The sequence below is a fragment of the Magnusiomyces paraingens genome (assembly GCF_902498895.1).
Source record: "Magnusiomyces paraingens strain CBS 517.90 genome assembly, contig: contig3, whole genome shotgun sequence".
In the NCBI taxonomy this organism is placed as follows: Eukaryota; Fungi; Ascomycota; class Dipodascomycetes; order Dipodascales; family Dipodascaceae; genus Magnusiomyces; species Magnusiomyces paraingens.
The window spans coordinates 4,719,461-4,737,365 of NW_022474069.1; the positions used below are offsets into that span (position 1 = coordinate 4,719,461).

At 43.0% G+C, this 17,905-nt stretch overlaps 5 protein-coding genes across 5 annotated transcripts; 3 read left to right on the plus strand and 2 right to left on the minus strand.

The window, feature by feature from the left end:
* Window positions 1–2,309: 2,309 nt before the first annotated feature.
* On the plus strand, window positions 2,310–3,971 carry SAPINGB_P004748 (uncharacterized protein; the record flags this gene model as incomplete). Its single annotated transcript, XM_031999463.1, has 1 exon — window positions 2,310–3,971. The coding sequence occupies one exon, from the start codon at window positions 2,310–2,312 to the stop codon at window positions 3,969–3,971; it is 1,662 nt and encodes a 553-aa protein (XP_031855354.1).
* Window positions 3,972–4,086: 115 nt separating this feature from the next.
* SAPINGB_P004749 (uncharacterized protein) lies at window positions 4,087–5,949 on the minus strand (the record flags this gene model as incomplete). Its single annotated transcript, XM_031999464.1, has 1 exon — window positions 4,087–5,949. The coding sequence occupies one exon, from the start codon at window positions 5,947–5,949 to the stop codon at window positions 4,087–4,089; it is 1,863 nt and encodes a 620-aa protein (XP_031855355.1).
* A 278-nt stretch (window positions 5,950–6,227) lies between these two features.
* On the plus strand, window positions 6,228–7,416 carry SAPINGB_P004750 (uncharacterized protein; the record flags this gene model as incomplete). The annotated part of the gene is made up of 3 exons (XM_031999465.1): window positions 6,228–6,601; window positions 6,658–6,740; window positions 6,788–7,416. 3 exons carry the CDS (start codon window positions 6,228–6,230, stop codon window positions 7,414–7,416), a joined length of 1,086 nt encoding a protein of 361 aa, XP_031855356.1.
* An 86-nt stretch (window positions 7,417–7,502) lies between these two features.
* SAPINGB_P004751 (uncharacterized protein) lies at window positions 7,503–7,783 on the minus strand (the record flags this gene model as incomplete). The annotated part of the gene is made up of 2 exons (XM_031999466.1): window positions 7,503–7,706; window positions 7,766–7,783. 2 exons carry the CDS (start codon window positions 7,781–7,783, stop codon window positions 7,503–7,505), a joined length of 222 nt encoding a protein of 73 aa, XP_031855357.1.
* Window positions 7,784–10,000: 2,217 nt separating this feature from the next.
* Window positions 10,001–17,901, plus strand: SAPINGB_P004752 (uncharacterized protein; the record flags this gene model as incomplete). Its single annotated transcript, XM_031999467.1, has 2 exons — window positions 10,001–12,171; window positions 12,222–17,901. 2 exons carry the CDS (start codon window positions 10,001–10,003, stop codon window positions 17,899–17,901), a joined length of 7,851 nt encoding a protein of 2,616 aa, XP_031855358.1.
* Window positions 17,902–17,905: the final 4 nt, after the last annotated feature.

Consider the following 17,905-nt stretch of genomic DNA (forward strand, 5'->3'; position numbering starts at 1 on the left):
GGTGAGTAAGTAAGAAAGTAAGAAAGTAAGTAAGTATTGGAGGGTGGCGGTTGGTGCTGATGGTGGTGGTGCTGGTGCTGGTGCTGCCGTGGCCTGAATCATCATCACCACCACTAGCAAAATCAGTGTGTGTGTGTGTGTGTGTACAGATTTAGAATGGCGGGGGAGAGGGAAAAAAAAAAAAGGGGCAGGGCTGAGAGGTCTAAGAGGGTAGAAGGAGGAAGAAGGAAGAAGGAAGAAGGAAGAAGGGAGGAATTGAGGAATTGGCCAATCATAGTAGTTTATGTTATGTAAATTATTAGTCATCAATAGGTATATTAATCAATATATTTGAAAAAAGAAATAGTGATGAAGAAGAAGAAGAAGAAGAAGAAGAAAGGCGGGGATTTTTTTTTTATTTTTATTTTTATTATTTGTTGGAAGATTATATGAATTGATTTGATTTTTTTTAAAAAATATATATATCATATTTAATAAAAATATAAATAAATATAAATCCAAACAAATCAAATAAATCAAAGCCAACAGGTGATGAAGATTTATAAAGATTGTGGTGGTATAAGTAGTATATAGTAATAACAATAACAATAATAATAATAATAATAATAATAATAATAATAGTATCTTTTAAGTCTTTAGAATAAAAAAAAAAAAAAAAAAAAAAAAGGAGGACCTTCCGAAGAACTTCCATTTAACTTTGTTTAAAGCCTTAAAGCACTTTTGTAGAGATCAAACCAAGGAATTTATTTTTATTTTTATTTTTATTTTTATTTTTATTTAATTTGATTTAATTTTATTATATATATAAAGTCGACTGATTTTTTATATGTATATAATAATATATATAATAAATATATATATGTCTGATATGTATATGTGTGTATATAAGTATGTATAGGTATATGTATATAGCTGTATAGGCTTATCATCATCATCAATATTGTCAGTAAAAAAATAAAAAAAAATAAAAAAATAAAAAAAACTTTAAATCTCTACAATAAAGAATTAAATAAAGAAATACTTTCAAATTGATTTTATTTTATTTTTAAAAAATAAATTAAGAATTTTAAATAAATTAAAATAAATTAAAATAAAATAAAATAAAAAAAACTCATATATATATAGTCCAAGATAAAAAAAAGATTCACTTCACGTGGTAGATAAATAAAAAAAAAAATTAATAATATATCAATTGATAAAATTATTTATTTAATCATTCAATTGATAAATCATTTATTCAATTATTCAAAAAGTCAGTTCATAAATGCAAAAAACTCAATTAAAATCCAATTGACCTTTAATGTTCATCAAAACCACCACTACCACCACTACCACTAATACCACTAATACTTACCACCATCCGATGATTTAATTTTTTTTTTTTATTTTTTGTTTTTTTTTAGTTGCGTGGATATTATTTTTTATTTAATATTATTATTTAATAGTAGTCTGTCAAAAATAATAAAAAAATAATAATAATTTTCTATAATAAAGCCACGCGAAAATTTATCGGAACTTTTGTCTTTACAACTTTACTTCTATTCCTCCCCCGCACAATTCTCGTTTTTTTTTTTATTTTTATTTTATTTTTTTTTTTTCTAAGAAAAGAGAGGGGAGAAAAAAAAAAAAATAAAAAAAAACATGGAGATCATCAAAAGAAAAAAGCCGGGCACTCCGTCAATTCGTTCTTTTTTATTCTATTTTATTTTATTTATATAAAACAAAAAAATTGCAACTTGAAATGGAGATTCTTACAGGATAGAAATAGAAAGATTAATTATCTTTCAATCAAATCATCAAAAAAAAAAAAAAAAAAAAAAAAAAAAAAAACTTCATCCTCAATCCATCAATTGTCCAATCACATAAAAAAAAAATTCAATTTTTATAATCTTTAACCCTAACCCTAATATATATTTATAACAAATAAACTTACTTACTTACTTACTTACTTACTTAAAAATACTTTAAAAATTACTTAACTTCTTTACCTACCAACAGTAACTTTATCCTTCCGTCCTTAGCCGCTCATCCGTAACAATAAAATCATTTTTAAATCTTAACTCTTAACCTTTAATACTTAATACTTATATCTTGGTACTAAGCTCATCTTCCAACCTTATCAAATTTTTTTTTTCTTGTTTTTTTTTTTTCTTTTTTTTTTCAGATTCCTAAACCACCTTTAAACATCTTCACCCAAATTCCTCCCAAATTCCTCCCAAAAAAAAAAAAAAAAAATTCATTAATTTCTCATCCTATCCCCTCCCTTCCTTTCACTTCCCTCCTCATCATTCATTCCATCTCTTGTCCACATGTTTGGTCTTTTCCGTCCAGTCCATAATCAACCTCAACCTACCCTCCGTCTATTCTTATCAACCTCTTTTTCTCCTAAAATTTATATCAAATCATCCCCAAAATCTTCAAGACCAGTCCGTCAATCACCACTATCCCCATTACCTCAACCTTCCACCACTACTAGTACTACTACTAACCCAACCTCTCTCATTTCCATCTTCAACTACACCTACCCTCCCTTCTCAACTGAAACACCATTAAACATGGAAGGTATCTTTGCAATCTCAAAACCATCCGGCCCATCCTCCGCTCAAGCAGTCAACGCCCTTAAAACTGCTCTCAATGCATCCCCCTACGTGGAAAACTCAAGTGCTTGGGCTAAACTCAATGGCGTCAAAATTAAACTCACAACAGACAAACGTAAAAAACAGTGGTGGTACAAAAAACACGACAAGAAAAACTCAATCGGAGGTGTTAAAGTCGGCCATGGAGGAACACTAGACCCCCTCGCATCTGGTGTCATCGTCATTGGTGTAGGCGAAGGAACTAAAAACCTTACTAAATATCTCACCGATTGTACTAAAGTTTACGAAGCAACTGCAATCTTTGGAGCTTCAACAACTACCTACGATGTCACTGGCTCCATCGTAGAGTACTCCCCAGACCTCTCAGCCCTCACTCAAGACTCCCTCGCCCAAACAATCAAAGATAAATTCACTGGACAAATCACACAATACCCCCCAGTCTATTCCGCCCTCAAAATGGATGGTAGACCTCTTTACGAATACGCAAGAGAAGGTATCCCTCTTCCACGTAAAATCGAGCCACGCGCAAGTAACGTCGACTTCTTCGACATTGTCCCTGGCTCCTTTACCCACATTACCCTTGAAGAAGCCGCTCTTCCTAAAATCATGGCTACAGAAGAAGAACAAGCCTTTTACCTCCGTGAAACAATGCCTCCACCATCCAGTGATCAATTGGTAACTTCCCCCGTTCCCATCCAGTTTGTGCGTGTCAAATTTAGATTCAGCGTGTCGTCAGGCACCTACATTCGGTCATTGATCCATGATGTGGCCCGTGAAATGGGAGTTTGTGCTTACATGGCTTCACTTGTACGAGCACAGCAGGGACCCTTTGAGTTGGGTAAAAATGTATTTGATCTCGATGATTTGACCAAAAACATGAAGGACGAAGAGTGGGTCCCCATGGTCAAGGTCATGCTGGAAAGGGGACCAGATATCACAATTGAGGAAATCAAGAAAATGGCAGAAGAAGATGCAAAGAAAAAGCAAGAAGAACAAGAAGAAGAAATTAAGACTGTAGTTGGAGAAACTAAAGATGGAAAGACTGAGATTAAAGAGATTAAAGATGAAAAGACTAAAGAAATCAAGGATGAAAAGTCTAAGACCGAAGAGATTAAAGATGAAAAGACTGAGACTGAAGAAATCAAATCTGATGAAAAAACTGAGACCGAAGAGATCAAAACTGATGAAAAAACTGAGACCGAAGAAATCAAAGCTGATGAAAAACCTGAGACCGAAGAAATCAAAGCTGATGAAAAACCTGAGACCGAAGAAATCAAAGCTGATGAAAAAACTGAAGCCCCCCAGAATAATGTTCAAGATAAACGTCCTGGAGAACCCCTCGAGGAACCTCAAGCCAAAAAAACAAAACCTTAAGTGATGCCGCTCTTTTGTAAATATTTTTTTTTATATTATATATTAACTAATACCAAAATCAAATCTTAATATAATAGAATAGAATACCTCTCTCTCTCTCTCTCTCTCTCTCTCTCTATAAGATACTCAAACATACAAACAAAATAACAAGATACCCCCATACAGAACTTCTAATCCGAACCCCACCACTCGTCCGGTACACGGCCCCAGGGAAATTGCACTGCACTGACCCGTCGTTCGCCTTTGACATGTAGTACCCTTCAAACCCAATCTGTCCAACCTTGGGACACGCAAACCCCATGCTAGCAGGACAGTCCTGTACTAGTGCATCGCACATGCCAATACATGGTAACAGCTCCTTATAAGGCCCTGGCCGGATAATTTCATCGATAAATGAGGCCCGCGATGAATTCACCGCACGCAACGTCAAGTAATCCCCAGGAGATGTTGCATCCATGCACCTTGGAATCGTAACCGAACACAGCCACTGCCGATACGACGTTGCACAATCCTCACACGTCCGTAGAATCGAATATTGCTCCATCGTCCGTATATCGCACGATACCTGCTGCAACGACTTGTTAAAGTTCCCGTACCATCCACTTGCCTTTGCATCATAAACCTCTCCGAGCTCCAGCGGAGTAAACGCAGAGGCATTCCCTGGCACCGCATATGCCACATCTGAACAAAACTCAAGATCGTACACAATCTGACAGTTTTGCTCTGCATTTGTTCTCATCGAAACCCCAGGGAATGCTGTTCCTCCATTACTGCCTGCTCCCATCTCTGAATCAGGGTTAGCCGCACGCGTCAAAAACACGCTGTAGTCAGTCGACATGTTAAGACCACTCATAAAGTATTGCAGCTTAGGCACTGCTGGATTGCCTCTTGTAGTCACTGAAATGTCCGCGTTACCACGATTTAGTAGCTGGCTTGGTGCGCTGCTCATTGCACAGTAAGACCCCCCAAGCCGAGTCGCCAGCGCATCACCCGCTGACTTAACAAACACATGAATGTCATAGTATGTATCCAAGTCCTCGTAAAATGTCATGTTCTCGTAGCCCTCCTTCTGGTCTGTCATCCCGTCCGTCACCAGCAGCGCGTGTGCAAAGTCCGTATCCACAAGGTACAAGTTGGGTCCGCTCGAGTACTCGTGCAACGGGCCCGCTGTCGACGCTCCTAGCTGGTACGTCCACGAGTCACTGCTTGAAATATTCTTGATATTGTCTCCGGCTCGTATCATGATGTACAGCGAACTTATATTTGTTGCCAAAACAGTCAAGTTGGAGAATCCCATATAAAACCCAGTGTACCAGCTAATCACCCCAGATGACACTGTCAAATAGTCATCCGAGTCTGGGTTCTCCATAACATCCGAGTCTAGCGACACCGCCGTGTAGTTGGCAGAACCTGCACTTTTTGCAGATGTCAGGTCCGTTAGTGAGGCAGCCACTTGGATCTGTACTGAGTTGCTAATGTTTCCTGTGTCCCCGGCAGGCGCTGAGCACAGGTTGGCCGTGAAAAAGGCTGTCTGAGCAGCACTCGACACGTTGGTAAGATGATAAACATGGTAGTCGCCTGGTGAAAGTTCTCCCTGCAAAACAGTGTTGTTTGGCAGATCGGTAGCCGACGATAGCGATGCAACGCTTTTACTTGGAGGGTCTAGGATCCCCTTGGAGTTATTGTCCGAGTCATTGTCCGAGTCAGAGTCAGAGTCACCGTCAGAGTCCTTTTTAGAGTCATCAGAGTCTTTGACTACCCGTGGCAATAATTGCACCCGATCAACAGCGGCAGCATAGTACCCTGGTTTTAACGGTTCGTCCTCAAGAAGAAGACCTGGGTTAAGGTTTTGTAGGTTAATGGTGGGAGGGTTGTTTCTGGTCCCATCTAGCGCCTGCGCAGGAGCCACCACCGCCGGGAACACCAAAGCCAGAGCCGTTACCCAAAAAAGAGTAAGTGCCGGAACCGGTCTGAGCATAATTTTTTTTTTTTTTAAAAAAAATATAGAGAGCAAATATTAGCTCGTCGATACTTTTAAGAGACAAGTGTTATGCAGAAATAAAGTGTCTGGCTTGGTTAGCAGAAAAGATCTCTGGAGCTGCTTACCTCGTTGGCCTTGCCAGACAAAAAGAAAGTTTAAGCGTGAATTATGTAAGCATGTTTATTTTTGTTTGTAGACATCACAAACCACCGAAATTTTTTTTTTTTTGGCACTTCAATAAACATTTCAATCAACACTTTTTCAACAAAAATAAAATGACCACAGAACCTCCAAAATCACCCAAGGGGAAGTCCATAACCAAGACTTCTTCTTCAGATGCAGATACTAGGCGTGAACTACTTCCATGGGTTGAAAAGTACCGACCGTCTACGCTTAACGAAGTCACAGGCCAGGACAATATCATTTCAACAGTACGCAAGTTCATTACCGCTGGTCGCCTGCCCCACATGCTCTTCTACGGGCCACCAGGCACAGGTAAAACCACGACGATCCTTGCGATTGCGCGCGAGCTTTATGGTGAAAAGAGCTTTAGACACATGGTGCTGGAACTAAATGCATCGGATGATCGTGGCATTGATGTTGTACGCAACCAGATCAAGACTTTTGCAAGTACACGACAAATGTTTGCGTAAGTTGGATATCAAAACAACTGAAAAAAAAAAAAACAGGTACTAACAATGATAGAAACTCCAAGCATAACTTCAAGCTGGTCATTCTGGATGAAGCAGATGCTATGACCAACATTGCTCAAAACGCTCTAAGACGAGGTAAGTCTGTCTTCATTATCTAATTATAATAAACCTAACATTTTTAGTAATTGAAAAATACACAAACAATACCCGTTTTTGCATCATTGCAAACTACGCCCATAAAATCAACCCTGCGCTGCTTTCGCGCTGCACTCGGTTCCGATTCTCACCCATGTCACCTGAAGCCATCCGCACCCGCCTAGACGTGGTCATCGCCGCTGAGAACGTGAAGATTGACGCTGATGCTGTAGATGCACTGGTGACACTGGCCAAAGGTGATATGCGTAAAGTACTCAACGTTCTGCAGCCGTGCCACCTAGCGACGACTGGCGAGACCGGGGTCGCTGCGACCGTGACGGTAGCCATGGTGTACGAGTGTGTTGGGTGTCCGGTACCTGCAGATGTACGACGGCTGATGACAACTATCATTGAGGACGACTGGACGACAGCGGTGCGGACTGTTGCGAAAATCAAAGCGGACCGTGGATTGGCGCTTGCTGATATTCTTGAGGCTTTGGCAACGGAGTTTGAAGGGTATGAGCTCAAGCCAGAGGCTCGTATTGCGTTACTGGAAGGATTGAGTGAGATTGAGTACCGGTTGAGTGGCGGTGGAAATGAGGCCATTCAAACTAGTGGTGCAATTGGAGTGGTCAAAAGAGCTTTAGATATCCAGGGAGGTATTGTACAGGAATAAATTGAAGGATTTTGTAATGTTCAATCAATCAATTATTATTATTATTATTTATAAATAAAATACATCAGTCTAAACAGTGGTTTGACTTAAGCCGAAATGGAAACCTCCTGGTCAGGCTCGACATTAGCAATGTTTGGGTGGGCCGACAAGACCGAAACATGGTCGTCAGGAAGAGAGCAAGAAAAGCCTGGGATTAAAGTGTATTCATGCTTGATGGAGCCGCCAGCAGCTGCCACGTCGCTCTTGATTTTGGCCACCACGTCTTCAGGGGTGTTTTCCTTGAATTGGACCTAAGAGAAAGGTTTAGTATTGGAATGAGGTTTAATAAGGAATTGAATAAAGGACTTACAATGTAGTTCTTGGACATGGTGAATAAGGTGCGATAAGAGTTTATATAGCGACGGAGAAAAATTTTGTGAGTGGCGATTTAGGGAAAAAGTTGGAAGAAGGTTTTTGTAGACAGTGCAGAGAGATGGTAAGAGAGAAGGAAAGTCTGGGGAAAGAAAAAGGCCCTTTTCTAGGAGTAGCAAAATATTAAAACGTCAGCAATAAATAAAGAGAAATATTTCCGATAAGATTGTTCTTTGTAATATTTCTCAAAAGACTCAGTTTTTTTTTATTTTATTTTTATTTTAGATTGCTACTCAAAACACTTCATGAATACACAATTAAATTGACAACCCGAAGACATATCTTCGGTTTTTACAGTTAATATTGTTGTTGTCGTTGTCGTTGTCAGAAATCTTTAATTTGGTCTTCACAGCCCGGTGGCGCGTGGTCGTGTCAATTAGAGGCGTCCTGGGATTTTGACAGTAGAATAGCCTTTTTTTTTATTTTTTTTTTTTTTTTGGTTCTACATTTGAGCAATAAATGATACAAGAGTGGAAATAAATGACAAAGAGTAATTGAGAAACATGAAAAATGTCAGATAACAAAAAAAAAAAAAAAAAAAAAAAAAAAAAAAGTAATAAAAATACAAAAACAAAAGACCCGGTATAGATTGCTGGCCGGTACTCTCGTGTAGGACTCTTTAGTGTCCTGGAAAAGGTTATGTGTGTGACGTCAAATAACGTGGAGGTGTCAGCAAAAGTTATCAGTGGGTAATTAATATTAAGTTACTATTTATGTTATCTATGTTATTATTAATAACATAGATAAATATATATAAATATATCTACACTACCTAAATAGCTCCCATAAAATGATTCATTTTTTTAATGTTACTTCTAATCAAAAGACCCCTAGGATCAAATCTCTGAATCCTTTAAAAGAACCTCTAAACTTTTAGAAAATTTTATTTCCTATCCAAATTCCAAATGAAGAACATAATTATTAACGTTTCTTTAATTTTTTTTTCCCTTTATTTTAAAGAAAAATTTCTATAGTCAAACATCATTTTCTATTTCAATCTCAACCGGCCCGGAACGCGTCGCGGGGTATACGGCACGTGTAAGACACCCTAACCCTGGCGTTTTTTTTTTTATATAACTTTTGAACCAAATGTCTTGTCTTTTTATTGGAATATCAGCTTTGTAAAAATAAAGTATAATATAATAAAAATCTTAATAAATCCTTCAACTAGATCTAAATATTGTAAAAAAAAATTATTTTTGAAGCCATCACCTGGTAAACATCTTTGACAGTTTTCTTTTTTTTTTTTTTTTAATGTACCGGCCGTACATTTTCTCTCTGTGTGAGTGCCGGTGTGTAAAATTTTTTTTTTCTCAAATTTTTTTTTTTTTTTTTTTTTGCACCACCAAAAATCCTTTGCATCACCAACTTTCAACGCCTTTTAAAGGCCTAAAAATTTCCTAAAAAAAATCCTTTAGACACATCCTTAGGCACCCTTCACGTATAATACAGAGCCCAAGTTCTCTGGATCTTTCTTCTTATTTAAAGATTTCCTTAATATATGCAAAATATTAATAAATCTCTTTAGAAAACGCGTCATAATAACACACGCGCGCCTTTTTTTTTTAAAGTTGTCTCCCATCGGAAACTTTCCTTCATATCCAACAGCTACCACCACCACCACCACCACCACTTAGACCATACGGGATCATCCCTTTTTCATTAACACTACCAATACCGTACTATCCAAATAAATAAATAATAAATAAATAAAACAACAACATCAACCAGCAATCCGATTTTCTGTCCCGGGCGTTTAATTCTTTCTAACACTTACAATAACTATCTTTTACTTGTGCCCTGCAACAAATCTGACTTAGAATTTCTTCTGTCTACAGTCTATTTTGCATCACCACCACCAAAATCATCATCATCGTCATCGTCATCGTCATCGTCATCGTCATCGTCATCGTCATCGTTATCATCACCATTCTTGACATCTCAACATACTCTTCCTTCCTTCCTTCAAATAATCAACTTTTCTTCTACCTTACCTATTTACTTCTCTTTCAGCGCCTGTAAAAGCGCATGGTCCGATTCACTCCTCCGTCACCTCCACCCCGGACCCGTTCCTAGAGAGAAAAAAAAAAGATTTTAGTCTCTTTTGTCTTATCCCTTTTCTCTCTTCTATCCCTTTTTTTTTTTAAATACTCTCTTTTTTATATAAAAGAAGATGAGTACTGTATCACCCGGGTCTTCGTCTCACCCAGTGACCAGTAACGATGACATATCTTCTTCCTTCTCCCTAAAACAAGAATTTGAAGAAGACAATACTCACCAAAAACAGCAATTACAAGACCATCAGATAAAGCAAGAGCAACAAGATGAAGAACAAAATCCTCATAATGTCACAGTTCAGGATATCCTCGACTTGGAAATGACTGATGCCGGCGATCTCGCAGATATTGACATCGACTCGCTCCATATTGAAGGCCTCACCACCCAACAACTCCCTTCTACACAACCAACAGACGACAATATGTCTCTACTACCCACATCTGTCACAGATGTCATCATGTCCGATCTTCCAGTAGACCTCCCAACTTCTTCTGATACACATCCACCAATAACTACAACTTCAACTACTAATATTACCGCTACTACAACTTCAAATAACAACAACGATGCATTGGCTTCGCTCACAACCTCTTCCATCCTTCTCGATATGCTCCCATCAACTCAGCAAGCCTCTTCCTCCGTCACTGATGATGATCACAATAATGACATGACTGACATTAACCAAGATATTAACAACTTGACTACTGCGTCTACCATGCTTACGGAAGAAGATATACAGAATCTCACGCGCCCTCCGTCTCAAGAACCAACCCTGCAACACTCTCCATCTTCCCATTCTCTCCCACAACAAGCATCCGAATCATTACTCCCTACAAAACCTCCATCCCAGCATCTTTCTTCTTCAGCACCAGCAGAGAACGACAATCGTCCATCTTCCCCTACAGATCAAATTACCCAGGACCTTGGCGCAACCCAACTTTCATCCCATGATTTAAATCTTGACGAGGCTAGTGCTGCCGATATCGCATCGTTCACACAAATGCAGTCCCACGAACTTGATTCTATAGTTAACGAATTTCAAGCGCAACAAAACGCAGCTGTTGCAGCAGCAGCCGCAGCAGCAGTCGAAGCATCGTCGCAGGAGCCAGTCTCATCATCATCATCCACAAGCAAAGACAAGACACTGTTATCACTCCCAGAATTTGATAAAAGTCTGATTGATCAATCTTTAATTGACGCCATTACTTTGCCCCCCCTCGACGACATTGACGTGCTCAAATCAAAACACCGTGATATCTTAAATACGATCCCCTTTGATTTAATCTTACCAGAATCGTTTCAAAAGCTCGCCAAAAATGCAGCAAAACAATCCGGAGAGTCTTTAGATGCGTCGTCAATCTCGGCACCCTCATCATTCCCAGAGTTTAATCTCTCTAAGCTTCAAGAATCCTTCGACAAGTCTTCATCAGATGCCGCTGCCACATCATCTTCCCTACCCACAACTAGCATACCAGACCTCCCAGATGACCTTTCTCAGCTTGCAAACTTTGACAGCTCGTCTCTCTTTTCTTCCATTAAGTCACAGCTTGTCCGCGCACAAAGCGAGCAACTCGAAACAACTTCCACCAAACCTCTCCCGCCATTTCATGCGGCGTCTGTCCCACATTCGCCTTCAGCTGCATCTTCAATCATTTCAAACTTTAACTTTTCCATACCCGATTTGAGTTCTCTTGACATTCCACCCACAAAGGAGGAAGAGGAACAGTTATTCAAACTCACTCAACCTCTTTCAGGGGATCTACAAATACCCCATATAGATTCACAGTCAGAGCAACAAATAATAACCGAGAACCAGGATCAACTGGAACAATCCGCAAGTCAGATAAGTCCAGCCATTAATACGACTGAAAACACACCTAATTTCCCACCAGCAACAATACACTCTCCAATTCCATTCCCCCGAAGTAAAGCAGACAAGAGTTCGACCCTGAAAGCTATCAATGCTCTCAACAATGATGAATACACTAATCAATCGCACGAGCTTGACAATGTACCTCGAGTTTCTGCATATGCGCGTCTCGATTTCCCCTCGTTTGCGTTTTACGTCCAAACTCTTCAGGTGATTTTGGGCCGCGGTGCTGAGTCGGCTGGATGCTCTATGGTGGATGTTGATTTGGGTAATTCCAAGGCAATTTCTCGTAAACACGCTAAAATCTTTTACAACTTTGGTACACAAAGATTTGAATTATCTGTACTGGGCCGTAATGGCGCGTTTGTCGATGACCAATTCATAGAAACAGGCACCACAGTACCTCTTCGTGATGGGTAAGGTTTAAAATACTGATCAACTATTTTTTCTTACTAATTTTTTTTAGAATTAAAATCCAAATCGGGCAAATTTCATTCACATTTGTTCTTCCTCCTGCGTCTGGTGCAGAGGTCAAGGATACCGGAGATTCTATCAAGGAAGAAGATGCTGAAACCAAAAAGGAAGAACAACCTGAATCCGAAGAGACTTCCAAGAAATCAATCTCAGTACCAGAGCCTGAAGATACTCACAAAGAAACTCCTGAAGAGCTGGAAAAGAAGGCAGAGGCTGCGGCAGCCGTTGCTTCTGAAACTGCTTCTTCTACACCAGCTGATGCAGCGGCTGCTTCAGCCAAATCTTCCAAACCTGCAACTGCTCCCAAACCAAACAATTCAAAGAATCCTCCACGCAAGGAGTACTTGCCCGAAGAAATTCCCGAAGAATACCGCGAAAAGCCTCAGTTTTCTTATTCTCATCTGATCGCCACTGCTTTGCGAGCACACCCAGAAGCCAGTGGAATTTCGCTTTCCAAGATTTATAAGTCGATCCAAGATATCTTCCCTTACTACCAGTACTGTCCTCATGGTTGGAAGAATTCGGTGCGACACAATCTTTCGTCTAACAAGGCGTTCAAGAAGATTTCAAAAGAAGGCAAGGGCTGGTTATGGGGTATTGACGAGGAATATTTCCAGGAGCGTGAGCGAATCAAGAAAAAGGCTGCAGAAACGAGTCTCAACAAGGCTCGAGCAGCACAAGCGTTTGCTCAAGCCAAGGCAGAAAAGGAGCGTGAAAAGGAGCGGGAGCGGGAGCGGGAACTGGAAAAGGCTAAAGAAGCAATGGCGCAAGTCGAAGAGGCTAAAGCGCTGGTGCTTCAAAAGGAAGCAGAACTGGCACGGATTCAAGAACAGGAACGAATCAATCAAATGGTGGCCAAAAATCTTCTCGGAGCAAATGGCGCAAAACCAGGCCATATTCAAATCTCAGGAGTCCGCATTGGACAAATTCCTGCGTCTCAACAACAGCAACCGGTGCAACAACCACAACCACCGCAACAGGTCCAACAGCAACAAGCTCAATTGCGGTCTCCTGCTCCAAAACCGCAAACTCAGTCTCAGCCTCAGCCTCAGTCCCAGTCCCAGTCCCAGTCCCAGTCCCAGTCCCAGTCCCAGTCCCAGTCCCAGTCCCAGTCCCAGTCCCAGTCCCAGTCCCAGTCCCAGTCCCAGTCCCAGTCCCAGTCCCAGTCCCAGTCCCAGTCCCAGTCCCAGTCCCAGTCCCAGCCTCAGCTTCAGCAACAACAAACGCAGCCACAAACACAGCCGCAGCCACAACCGCAACCGGTCCTTTTACAAACTTCGGCACCCCCCAAACAACATCAACAGTCAATACCCCCCAAACCACAACAGCATCAATTCCCACCTCTCCAGAATACCAAACCACAAGCTGCTGTCTCTGTTCCTCATCCATCAGCTGCTGTTACAACAATAAAAACCACAGTAACTTCCTTCAAACCCTCAAATGCATCGTCATCAGCACCTATTCCTAAACAATACCCCGGCGGCGCGCCTCTCTCAGGAATGCCTCCTTTCCCATCATCTCTACAATCACAGTTTAACATGCAGCAGCAACAGTCTTCGCAACCACAACCGCAACTGCAACGCCAGACACAGCAGCCCAACTCATCCTTTTCTTCAAAAATACCATCTTCCATTTCCGGCCTCCCGAACCAGCTTCTTCCTACATCCAAACCATTATCGGGACTTCTTCCTACGGCCCCTGCAGGTCCGCCCAAACAAGTTCAACATACTGCTGCATCTACAATAAAGGGACCAACAGGAACTTTAGTGAACCAAAAGGGAACAGGAACTAATTCATCTCAACGGCCAATCAATCACATAACGAAACCCGGGCCCACCGGTGGAGTTCCATCCAAATCCCAGGTGCCACTCCCATCACACAATCAGCCTCAGAGGCAACAACAACACAAACAACAGGAACAGTCTCTGCCGCTTCAGAAACAAGCTGCTATCCAGCAATTTACTGGCCCTGATAACAGGCTACATCCTCCAGCTGCTATCCAGCAACCCCTCACATCCAAGTTCTCGTCGCTGTACAATTCTAATCTGCTCAAGGAAGGTGGTCTGCTGTCAGATATTCCGGTGCTGTCGCAAGACCCAACACTTAATCCGGCTCTGCACCAGCTTTCGGAAAAGGCCAGGGCCAATGCTTCAAGCCTAGCTAACACAGCCCTGGGCAACACAGCGTTAAGTGCGATTGCCAATCTCTCTCACAACACCAGTACAATACACACGGCACCGCTTGCTGGTGGTATTGGCCCAACAGGTGGTCTCAACTCGTTGTCAAAAGACGAGAAGAAGAAAACTATCGCAGAACTGGCGCGTGAAATTACAATTGATCGCGTGTCACGGCCTGATTACTCCAACATGACGCGCGAGTCGTTCTCAACTACAGGGCCGTCGCAGGGTAATGCATCTAATAATTCTAAGCCAGCTCAATCATCTACTGGTAGTACCAATGTTCAGATAAAGAAGCAAGACGTGCCTCCACCACCGCGAATTGCCAAACCAGTGAGTAATACCCCGGTTGTCATTGGTGGTGCGGTCAAAAAACCCAAACCGACCACAGGACAGTTACCGCCGAATAATAATAGACCGGCCCCTACGTCGGCGATGTTATCAGCTACTACAGGCGCTTCTTCTTTTCACCCTAATGCAACGGCTGGCCCTGTTTTCAAACCGAGTCCTGCTCCTAACCCTGTTCCACGGAAACCCCCACCTCAACAACAGCAGCAACAGTTTCCTAAACAAAATGTTTCTGTCAAAAAGCCGGTAAACAATTTTGCGGGTACCGTTCCAACTACCAATACTGTTCCGCCGTTACGTCCCCCTCCCCCTTCTCAGCAGCAGCAACAACAACAACAACAACAACAACAGCAGCAACAACAGCAACAACAACAGCAACAACAACAACAGCAGAAGCAACAGCAACAGCAACAGCAACAGCAACAGCAACAGCAACAGCAACAGCAACAGCAACAGCAACAGCAACAGCAGCAGAGCTTTGCACCACGCCAGAACGCATTCAAACCAACTCAAATACCACCCAAACCATCGATGGGCCCTGCTGCACAGGTCACACAGCCTCAACTGCAGAAACAAACGTCGGTGCCACAAATGCGCGTTAAACCTCAGGTGCCCAATCAAGCTCCTGTTGCTCGTCCACAAATGCCTCAGCAGCAACAGCATCAACATAATGGCCCTGTGATGAATAAGGGAGTAGCAGCAAATACAGTTGGAAGCGGGCTACTTCCGACTAACCCCAATACCCCAGGGTTTAATGCGGGAGTTTCCCAAAGGAAACCAATGCCATCGCAGCAGCAATCAGTTCGTGCTTCATTGCCTCTGCAGCAGACTAACATGCAGCCACAACAGCCCCGACCTGCCCAAAGACCTGCTGCTCCAGTTCAGGCACCGGTAAAGCAACCGGCTCCTGTCAAAAAATCTGCGCCAGTCACGCGCCCACCAGTCCCCGCTCCCCAGCCCAAACCACAAATCGGGCCTACAGCACCTAAGGCTAGCAGCCCTCCCATGCCTGTGCCTGTGCCCGTGCCTGTGCCCGTGCCCGTGTCCACACCAGTGCCTGCGCCAGTGCCTGCGCCAGTGCAAACACGCGCCAGTCCTGCTCCGATTACAGTTTCTAGCCGTTCTGCATCACCTTCTGGCTCAGCAGGGCCTTCGAAAAAGGCCGGTTCTGGGCTGAGCGGGCTGAACTTACCTAAGGAAACGCTGCGTATGCTAACGCTTCTTTCTGAAAAAATCAAGCAGCAGATGCAAAATACAGGCCAAGTGGTGAACCAGACGGTGCTGACAAACGCATTGGCTATTGCAATTGCCCAGATTACGAAAAACGGAGGCGCAAATGCTCTCAACCAGTTGCTCCAGGGTAAAGGCCAGGCTCAACTTGTGAGTGCAATTAACGCGGCCATCACATCGTCAGTAAAGAAAAATCAGGCCAAGGCAGCTACTGCCTCGATCGGAACAACAGCTACTCGTGGGTCTGTGGGACCGAGCGGGAAATCTGCCGTCGCTACCAATAAACCTATACCCAAAAGCTTTTCACCTTCTCCACCACAGTCTGCTTCTCCCATGAATGCTCGCAGTGTGTCGCCACCAGCTGCCATTCGCAAAATTCCTGTACCACCGCCGTCTCTTGTCCCAACGTCTATGGCTTCGTCTTCTGCACCTTCTGTTTCTCCCTCAGCCTCTATTTCACCACCAGAGCCAATGCCCATGTCACGCACATCATACCCTGTAATTCCCAACGCGCGTACGGCTGGTCTCAAGGTGCCTGCGTCTATCTCACAACCAAACTTTGCGGCACTGCCTTCGTCTGTTCGGCTCCACGGGACGCTTCCACCATCTAGTCCTGTGGCCAACTCTTCTACGACAGGTGTGTCAAGTGCTGGTGTAAGCAGCGGCAGCAATATCAGTACTGGACCCCAGGTTTCTGCAAATTTGAATAATGGATTAAATAACAATGGTGTTAACATGCCATTTCGTCCATCAGGACCTCCAAGTGGATATGGCCCATTAAGCAAACAACAGCAGCCACAACAGCCAGCCCAGACAACGTACTCGACTCAACCTCCGTCAACAGCGACGCAAGCACGACCTGGGACCAATGCCAATCTCCAAAAACAAAAGACTGTGACACCGCAATCGAGACCTCCGCAACAACAGGCTTACAAGCCTCCGATACCCAATACAACGCCAAACAAGGCGAGACCGCAACAAAAGTCTCCGATTCCCACTCAGCAAGTTCCACCTAGACAACCACCTGTTCAACGTGTTCAGACGCTGTCATCGCCCCCACTTCAAACGCAGTTTCAGCAACAACAGCGGACAACTCAGCAGACACCTGCACCTGCACCTGTGCCAGCTCCACAGTACCGTGCACCAGCTTCACAAAACGTGACCAAGCCTGTGCAACGACTGCCACCTCAACTGCAACAAGCGCCTATGATCCAAAACACTGGTATCGGACAGACCAACTCTGGTGCTGTGAAGCCCGTATCTGCGCCTAAACCTGGAGCTGTGAAACCCGGAGCCGTGAAACCCGTAACAACTCCAGCACCTGTCACTACGCCTGCGCCCAAAACGTTCACCCAAACGGCGCCCACCGTACCTCGACCACAAGTTAAGGCACCAGCATCTGTTTCGCGGCCTGTCCAGCAAACACAACCTTTGGTGAACCACCCGGTATCTGCACCGACACCACCTGCTGTGGTTCAAGCCAAACCCCAGGTAGCGCCTGTTTCCAAAACAACAACAGCAGTTACTACATCTACCTCTGGCGGAAACACAGGAGCGCGGCCTGCGGGCGGTGCTTCCAAGGATCCAGGGAAACAGGCACAGGAAATCGCAGAAATGTTAGCCAAAGCTAGCAAGCTTAAGAACCCGTCACCAAGCATTCTTGCCGCGCTGAAGCAGCTGGAGGCCCACGCAATTAAGCTCGGGTTGCCAATTGGCAAGATGATGCCGAACGCAGCTAGTGGAAGCAGTGTTGGTACGTCTTCGTCATCGCCGGCATCGACATCGATATCAGTAGGACAAGGTGCACAGGAACAAGGAGGAAACACGCCGGTTGGAGCTGGCATGAAACGCGGGGTAGATGCAATTGTGAGAAATGCGGCGGCCCAAGGACCTGCACAAAAGATGGTCAAAAAGTGATAAA